The sequence below is a fragment of the Gavialis gangeticus genome, unplaced genomic scaffold (genome assembly GCF_001723915.1).
Source record: "Gavialis gangeticus isolate Ggan-Ray unplaced genomic scaffold, GavGan_comp1, whole genome shotgun sequence".
NCBI lineage: Eukaryota > Metazoa > Chordata > Crocodylia > Gavialidae > Gavialis > Gavialis gangeticus.
This window is the reverse complement of record NW_017728992.1, coordinates 134,749,095-134,757,424: the sequence shown is the minus strand read 5'-3', so window position 1 is coordinate 134,757,424 and position 8,330 is coordinate 134,749,095. Positions and strand designations below refer to the sequence as shown.

Sequence of the window (8,330 nt, the reverse complement as noted above, 5' to 3'; positions counted from 1 at the left end):
GGCTGCAAACTACCCCCAAAAGAATGATCTGAGTTCTACCATACTATGCTTACCTTGTAAACTTTCTAAAATGAACATTTTACCATTAAGAGCCAGGTCAAGTGTATTTCAGCAGCATTAATGAAGAACTAAAGCTCAGTTAGGACATTAAGTTCAAGACCACTCAATATTTCAGAGTAAAATTAAGAGGACCACTGTTGATACAGCATATATTAGTTATGCATTGCAGGTTCATATAGCAAAGAAGGGTAGGTAGGTGATGTATGTGGTTGGTACATCTTAGATCAGTTCTATAATGAGTTCAAGAATTAAAAGGAAGAATTCAAAATATTTGTAAAAATAAATAAATAATAAAAATAAGGCCTGTCAGTTCCCTCCCTTAAGTTTTAAAACTAAAATTTTGAGCTTACCAGATATATCAAATGGAGATACGGTAGGTGCATTTGGAGTGGTTATGACAGTAACAGTATCAATGGCACTGTTTGTCTTTACAATTTTGCTAGAGGTGCACTGATACATTGGTTTGATATCAGATTGGCACTGATATAAAGAAAATTTACTGCATCGGGGAAAAACCCCCCAAAAGAAACACAAAAACCCCCCGGCTTTTTTTGCCTGATGTGGTTGATAATGTGGATGATAAATGCCCAGTGCAAACGCACAGCCGCAGCACAGCATGTAGGCAGTGAGGAGCACAGCCCAGCAGTGTGGAGAGCTGTGTCCAGCTGGTAAGCCTCTTCTGGTAGAAGGGGAGGGGGAAGGTCATTTTGGGCCCCCATGGTGACGGAGGGAGTGGGGCTGGAGCAGAGCACAGGATGGAGCCGTGGCTCATCTGGGGAACGTGGTGGGGGGCAGCTCCCACTGCTGTGCACATCCCAGTAGGGCATAGGGTTGTGTGTACCACCGGATTTGTGCACCAGGCAGGCTGGGAGGGGGGACTGGGGGAGCTACAGTGAATTTATATGGGGACTCCAGCCCCCATATAACACCCATCCCGTGCTGCCGCCACCCACTCCAAGTGCAACCCGGCCCAGCCACACTCTGGGAAAAGCCTGACACTGCCCCCAGACCACAGCAGCAGCCCAGCCTACCTCACACGCAGATCCGGAGACACACGCCCCCCCACTGAATAAGCTGCATCTCCATCTCGCACTCTGCCCCAACCCCACTCGCTCCCTCATCGCAGGGACCTTGATCTGTCCCCTCCCCCCACACCCTTCCACCACGACGGACTTACTACCTGGACACTGCTCTTCAAGCTGCCAGGCTGCATTTCAGAAATCAGACTGGTATCAGCCAATATCCCTCCTTAAAAATTGGTGTCACCGCCGGGCTTTCGCTAGCCACGGGATGGTGGCTCGGATCTCTCTTCTGATTTCATGCCTCTTCCGGACCCTCAGTAACTTTGAGGTAGTTCTATCCTCCCGTGCCGCAGACCCCACGCTTGCCTGCCATGTCTTGATGTTCCGCAATGGGCGGGGTCAGCTGGCGGGTCCCTCGGTGCCCGGGTCTGACCCAGTGGGTTTAGGGGGCTCCACCACCCCTACACCCCAACCTCACGCCACCTTGCTGGGTCACCTCGATGATGTCCTTCGGCAGATCACGCCCTCCCAACTTGCGCACTGACCTGCCGTTGGGATGGGTCACGCACCCCAGCCTGGCTTCACTTATACTCCTGTCCCACAAGACACTTCCTCCTGGGAACTGCCCCTAGCTTCCCTATACCTCATACCCCGAGTCCCCTCATCCCAAATTCCCCACTCAGGGGAATTTCACCTGCAACAACCAAGACTCAGTGCTTCTCTACCAAACCCCGTGAATCTCCCTACTTAGCCTCGGAGTTCAGGCCATTCCCGCTAGCCCTCCCGAACCTTGTTGGTGACACCGTCTCACCCACAACCCCTCGTCTGGGTCATCACAGGCGCTCGTCTACCAACGTGCCGTCCTCCGCCCTACTGGCCCACCACTCCACCTTCGTCTTGTGGCGTCCACGTCGATGCCTCCACTCTTCCTCCTTCAAGCCAGGACTCACTCCACCGGTGTCCGATAAGAGATCTTGATGGGGCACCTCTCTATCCCACAGCCCTTGCTCCGGCTCACCAGTCTCCCCTGGAACCTTCTCTGGTGGTGCCTGCAGCCGCCCGGCTTTCTCCTCCGGCGGCGCTTGCAACCGCTCTACCCCCGGGCCATCCGCCCCTTCTGCTGTGGCCGCTGCCATTTTTAACTTCGCCGGCTGGCGTCTGGTGCTGACGTCACTGGCCGGCCACAGCTGTACAAAGAGGCAGCTCACGAGCTGCACGGTTTCCTCCCGCTGTTCCCCATGTGCGTCATTCGGGGCTGCAGGTAAGTTTCCTGCGTTACCCCACTTCCCGGGACAATCGGCTATTGACAATCGGCCCAAAAATCTCTATCAGAGCACCCCTAAATTCTGCTTATTAATAATTAAAATAAGAATGAAGCAACAACTATTAATGTATCAAATAATATTTGAAAGGGATACCATAAATTTTAAGATTACATTTACATAATCTTACGTAAAAAAAGTTATAGCTACAAACAAAAGGTAACATCTGAAATTCTTGTGACTAATTACAAAAGGTATCTCCAGTTTGTGTGTAATAATCTAAACACTCTGTTAATAGTATTTCCTGTCTCATACTGCATTTGTAGAGTATTGGGAGAATTTCACCTGCATGATGTTTTCCAGGCCATGCAAGTGGGTCATCATCAGCTACAACAGCAGCTGCACTCACATTTGGGTTGGTAATGGCCAGAAAAGATGCTCTTAATTCTCAGGCACAGATATAGGTAACTTTAACTCTTTTGACTTGCAGTTTGTCAAGACAGAACAGGAAAGAACCTTCGAACTCAGATTTCTATGCCTAAAATGTACAGCAAGCTTCCCCAGCAAATTGGGCATGTGCAGCCCAGGCTGCGCAGACAATTACTACCTACCCTCTCAGCCATGGCTGCACAATTGCCCAGAAGTGTTACAGACAGACAGACTAAGCCTTTTATTATATTAGACTAATGAATAGCTATTCATGAAAGCTGTAACTAGTAAGCATCTTAAGATAAGACTGCAGCAGGAACATTTCTTCTGCCAATTTTAAAATCAGTGGTGAGCCACAGAATAAGCGTATTGTTTACTTCTCAAAAGAAAGGAAAAAGAAAGCCAACCACCGCTGATGATCTAATTATTGCTATATTGCTGCTAAAATTCTTACCTGTTCTTATCTGGAGGTTAACATTTTAGGCCTTTTTAGTTTTTTGGTGTAAGGAAAACAAGTAAGTTAAAAATAAAATAACTAATTACATTATTTTGTGCGAGTTCCAGGTAAGTAGTCTTCTTGTACATACACTAAATAGGATCCTTCTTTAGTTCTTAGTTTTGCTTTTCTGAAGACAGAGTATAGGGAATAAGGTTGCAGACTTCACAGAATCATAGAATCATAGAAGTAGGGTCGAAAGGGACCTTGTAGATCTTCAAGTCTGACCCCCCGCCTGGGCAGGAGAAAAGACTGGACTCAAATGAGTCCAGCCAGGTAGTCATCAAGCCTCTTCTTAAAGATCCCCAGGGTAGGAGCCAGCACTACTTCCCTTGGAAGCTGGCTCCAGCTCCTAGCCGCCCTAACTGCTTTCTGCAGTTTGTGTGAAGTTTATTTCCTTCTTTTCCCAACTGAGTGTGCCATCTTGTTTAACAGAACCATACATGGTAAGACAAGGCAAGGCTCTTTTCCGTTCAACAGCTGTCCAAGACCACTCAAATCATCATCCTGATTTTTTTTTCTTTCAGCTCAATAAAAATAGTGCATGGGAAGGTTAAAGCACCAACTTCATGTCTCATCTCAACATACCTTAATTAGAAAGTTAGTTGCACTTTTTTTCAAGAAATCATCGATGTAAGACTTGATTTTATCCACTAAGAGATTGTAACTGAAATTCTGGAGGAAGGGAACATATGGGTCTCTCCTGTTAATTATCATGGCTAGCTTCATTCTTAGAGTCTAATACAAAAAAACCCAAAAAACAAAAAAACAAATATTATAAATTTTTAACTTATTACTGCATTTACGGTATCAGCAAATATTTTCAAGTTAATACTTTTCATATATGTATCCTGCATTAAGAGTTAAGTTTCAGGTGCTTTTTTACTAGTAAAGCAAGTTCTCTGAACATATTGTCTACACCAGTCTCTACCACAGTTTGTTGGTTTCAGAAACTTTACTGTGTGGGTTACACACACAACCAAAAGACAAGCTTTCTGGCATCTCAAGCTGCCCTGTTTTCCCTTCACTTTCTTGAGGCATATTTGAGAACTCCCACAGAAGTGGAGATAAGGACATTGGGGCGTACAATACATCCAGAAAACAAATTAGGAGCTGCTTTACTTTTTCATTGTCTCCACTGATTATTGCTGAAAGAGCTTAATATTACTGAGATAGAGGGCCAACTTGTACTAAAGTATTAAGCCTTTCTGAAACAAATGTGGAATCAAGATATGACCTGAACACTAGATGGCAGCTTTTGAAGTCTTTAAATAGCACCACAAGATTGTGTCATGGATGCTGATGTAGCTTTAACACCATTCTTCCTGGTGCTGCAGTTTGTGGTGGTGGAGGTCTATATGCAATCATGTCTCTATGTTTCGGCAGTCTTAAAAGTTTTCATTTTTCTCCTAGTTAGAAGATGGTGACTGATGCATTTCTTATTAAATACGTTAAACGTGTCAAGTTTTATTTGGATAGAAATTGGGATTCAATTAAAAACGAACAAACAGCATTTAAAAATCATTTAAGAAAAATATATTTCTGTATCCAGCATATCTGAAGGTCTCATTTTTTAAAAATAGGTTTTGCATTTCATTGTGATTAAAATGAAAGTATTTTCCATAGTTATCTGCCAAGATTTTAGAGCTAGTTAATCTCGTTCTCATACCCCAGTTCAGTAGATTGGAAAAAAACAAGCTTTCATGCTTTTTTAATTTCTAGTTAGTTGTTTCTTATGAATTAAAAATGAAGAAAACGTTCCCTTTACACACGAAAAAGGCAGAAGTTGAGTTAATACTTCAACAACCTCTGGTTTAAAGTGCTAGCCAGGAGTTCTCTCAATTCAGAATTCTGACCTTAAAACTTCACCAGAAAGCACATACTTTAAACGATTCAGAGTTTAAAACCTTAACAAAGGTTGTCAAACCTATTTAAAATTGAATGCATCCTTAAAAGTTTTAAATTTAAATAAAAAAAGTCTATGTATTTAAAAATCTTCATGTAAATCATCTCAATTCAATTAACAACCGTTCACTGGAGATTTGGATCACACTGGGTGTGCCTACACGTGCATATTAATATGCAATAAACTCCGGTGCTTATCGCACCAGAGTTTATTGCTCCTGGGCACCACTTTTACACCTGTGCCCAGGCATGTAGAGCCAGCTTAGAGTAGTCCTGGCTGGCAGGAGGCCTGCAAGGGAGTGGTGGGGGGGAAGAAGAGTGTCAGCCTGCCAGCCTAGGACTGCTCCAACTGAGCTTAATGTGTCATGGAGGGGCTGGTTGTGGCACGAGGATGCTCCAGTGTACAGCTAGCCAGTAAGTAGTCCCTGCACTGAAATGCCCTCATGCCCCAGCCAGCCCTGACAGTGTCTACACAAGCGCTGCTGAGCATGAAAAAACTCTGCAGCAGGATAGTACTTGTATTTACAAGTACTACTTGCTGCAGAGTTAATTTGTTTCCTGTGGCCTAACAGGGCAGTATATGTAGATGCCGAGACATTTACTGTGGAGCTAATTAGACAACTCAAAAGTAAATGTCTCATGTAGACACACCCATTATGTTCATTTGGTTCAGGTAGAGGATGGGTATGAGCATCAGACCTTGGTATAACTGGTTTTTGACTAAAGTTTTAGACAATATTAATTGTACTGAGCTTAGATCATGCCTTAAAAACTTTAATTTAGGTAAGGCTTTATTTTCTACTCCACATCCAAATACTCTCTCACCAAGTGAATTATAAAGGCGAAGAAAGGCAAAAAGAATCAGTTTTAGGCTAAGTTGTCTGATTTTTCTTCTACAGTTCTACTCAAAGCTCAACATATACAGTTTAAAATACAAAGGTTATAGATTACCCACCTTATTTGGTTCTGAATCTAGTCTGTCAAGGACTCCAGAAGCCTCCTTATAGTATCCTTTTTCTATGTAGACTGCTACAGCCTGTAGGGAGGATAAATACAATTGTAACTACAGGACACACTGAATTCAGTACTACTTAGATCATTTTGAAAAGCATACATGTGTTGTAATTAATGCCAAAACATGATTCTTAATTATTTTGAAGGAGAGATAGCAATCTAAAGCAATCTGTTTGTACTAGTAAGCTTTATTTAGCTTTTGGGCAGAGGTAGCACAGGTAACAAACTCATCAGACCACACAGGGCAGATCTGGGTTGTAGGGCTTATCTGCAAGCTGAACTGAGAGCATGGAGCTGCCTAATTTGTTCTATGGGGCTGCTAGCAGGGCTGGAAATTTAGTGATTGGACAAACTCCCAGAGCCACGGCTACCACTTGTCCAGCTGCCACATTTATAGACCCTTGGGCAGCCCCACAGGCCACATGACACTGTTCTACAATCTGGAGTTGGGCCAGGGATCAGAAATTTGGTAGTGAAACAAATTGTGTTTGCCACAGTTCCAGGAGCCACAGCAGCGGTACCGCCACTGCTGCAATTAAATTTCTGGCCCCAAGGGCTAGATGACAGGGCTCTGAACTCTAGATCTCGCCTGCAGGCTGTAGTTGACACCCCTGCTTTTGGGCAAGAAAGGTATTTTATAAAGCAGGTATGCTCAATCTTTTGGCTATGTATGTTAGGTAAGTGGTGCATGGCCAGTCTGAAGGCCAGATTAGAACGTGTGCCACTCTGCTCACTCCCCAGCCACACCACTCGCTCAGTCTAGTAAGCAGGGCCACATTATCTGGCCCATGCGACTTCCCTGGGGTCCAGCAGTTAGCTGCCATATCCTCTGGCCCGTGGGGAGCTCCTCAGATTGGGGGACAAGTGCTAAAGAGTGGAAAATCCAACCTTATTATTTTGCATTTAGCTATGGTACAGTTAAGATAAGAACTTAAATTGGAAGAAAAACAAGATTTGCAAGTTTCAAAGAGATTAGATATTCAGGAGGATAACACTTACTTATTTATAATATTGTGGAGGAGTTTTGAAAGGAATGTTAAACATCACAAATGAAGACTTAAAACTAAATCTCTATCAGAGGTTAGAATGAAACCCTGATATGGGCAACAGCATCCACAGCATCTCCTCTTGAAATTCTTTTAAATTTTTTTTGTGAGTCAGCACATTACCACTTGAACATATCTAATATTGTTGCTTTTCTACTAATACTAGCCAACTGCCAGTCAAGAATGACAGGGGGAGGGGTGCAGGTTGGGCAGAGGCCTACATCTGGCCTGCCTTCCCCTTTGGGGACAGGGCTGGGCCTACCCTCCAGACAGGACAGAGTTTTATAATATTAGATTAAAGATATTTTTGTAAAATAGTGAACACAAATGGAAACATTGAAGTTGAATGTGCAGACCGTGTTTTTACAGTGCACAGGATATCCCAAATTATTAGAAATTGGTAAGTAACTGCATTTCACATATGCAAGCTACAATATTGTTTACTACTATTTTCAACAACAAGTTTCTTGTCTGAGACTTACTTTAAAATCCCAGTACAAATCTAGTATCTTATAAGTAACCATTTCAACTCAGTACACGTTTTTCCATACAAGCATTTATATACCCCTACTTTGGCAGCAGGGACAGCCAAAATGGAATTTTATCAGGAACTTCAAAGACTGTATTAGGCTAAGTCAAGCATAAAAGAAAATCATGTCAGACCCAAAAGTAATTTCAATAAGAAATAAAAACCAAAGCAAAAACAGAATTTTAAAAAAAATAAACATTTTTAGTTAGAAAACAGATGCATCAAACTGAAACTGCAGCAAAAATGCAAGTTTTTGATGTTTCTGATTTAAGGGAAAAATGCTAAAAACCAAACATTTCCCAAAATCAAAAACCTATAATTTCCTTTTGAAGTCTAAGCTAATTACAGTACATTTTTAAAAGGTTAAATGAAAACAGAACATTTCACTTAACCAAAAACAGAATTTTTCCTGATTGTTAGTTTGCAAGTATATATATCTTAGTAGGCAAGCTCAATTCAAACTTCTATTGAAATATGCTTAATATTATATACTAGCCACTCATAAAAGTTCCTGACGTGCGTACAGGACCTACACCTCGTGCAGCAGGTACTTGTCCCCACTAGGGA

General features: G+C 42.7%; 1 protein-coding gene across 3 annotated transcripts in view; it reads right to left on the bottom strand.

Annotated features, from left to right (window-relative positions):
• The window catches only part of TERF1 (telomeric repeat binding factor 1), a 34,196-nt gene that overhangs the window by 14,762 nt on the left and 11,104 nt on the right, over positions 1–8,330 (bottom strand). For all 3 annotated transcript variants that reach the window (XM_019527797.1, XM_019527798.1, XM_019527799.1), the window contains exons 4-5: positions 6,130–6,210; positions 3,858–4,007 (exon numbers count right to left, since the gene is read on the bottom strand). In XM_019527797.1, the coding sequence (XP_019383342.1) occupies positions 3,858–4,007; positions 6,130–6,210 (231 nt within the window). The remainder of the gene's footprint in view (positions 1–3,857; positions 4,008–6,129; positions 6,211–8,330) is intronic.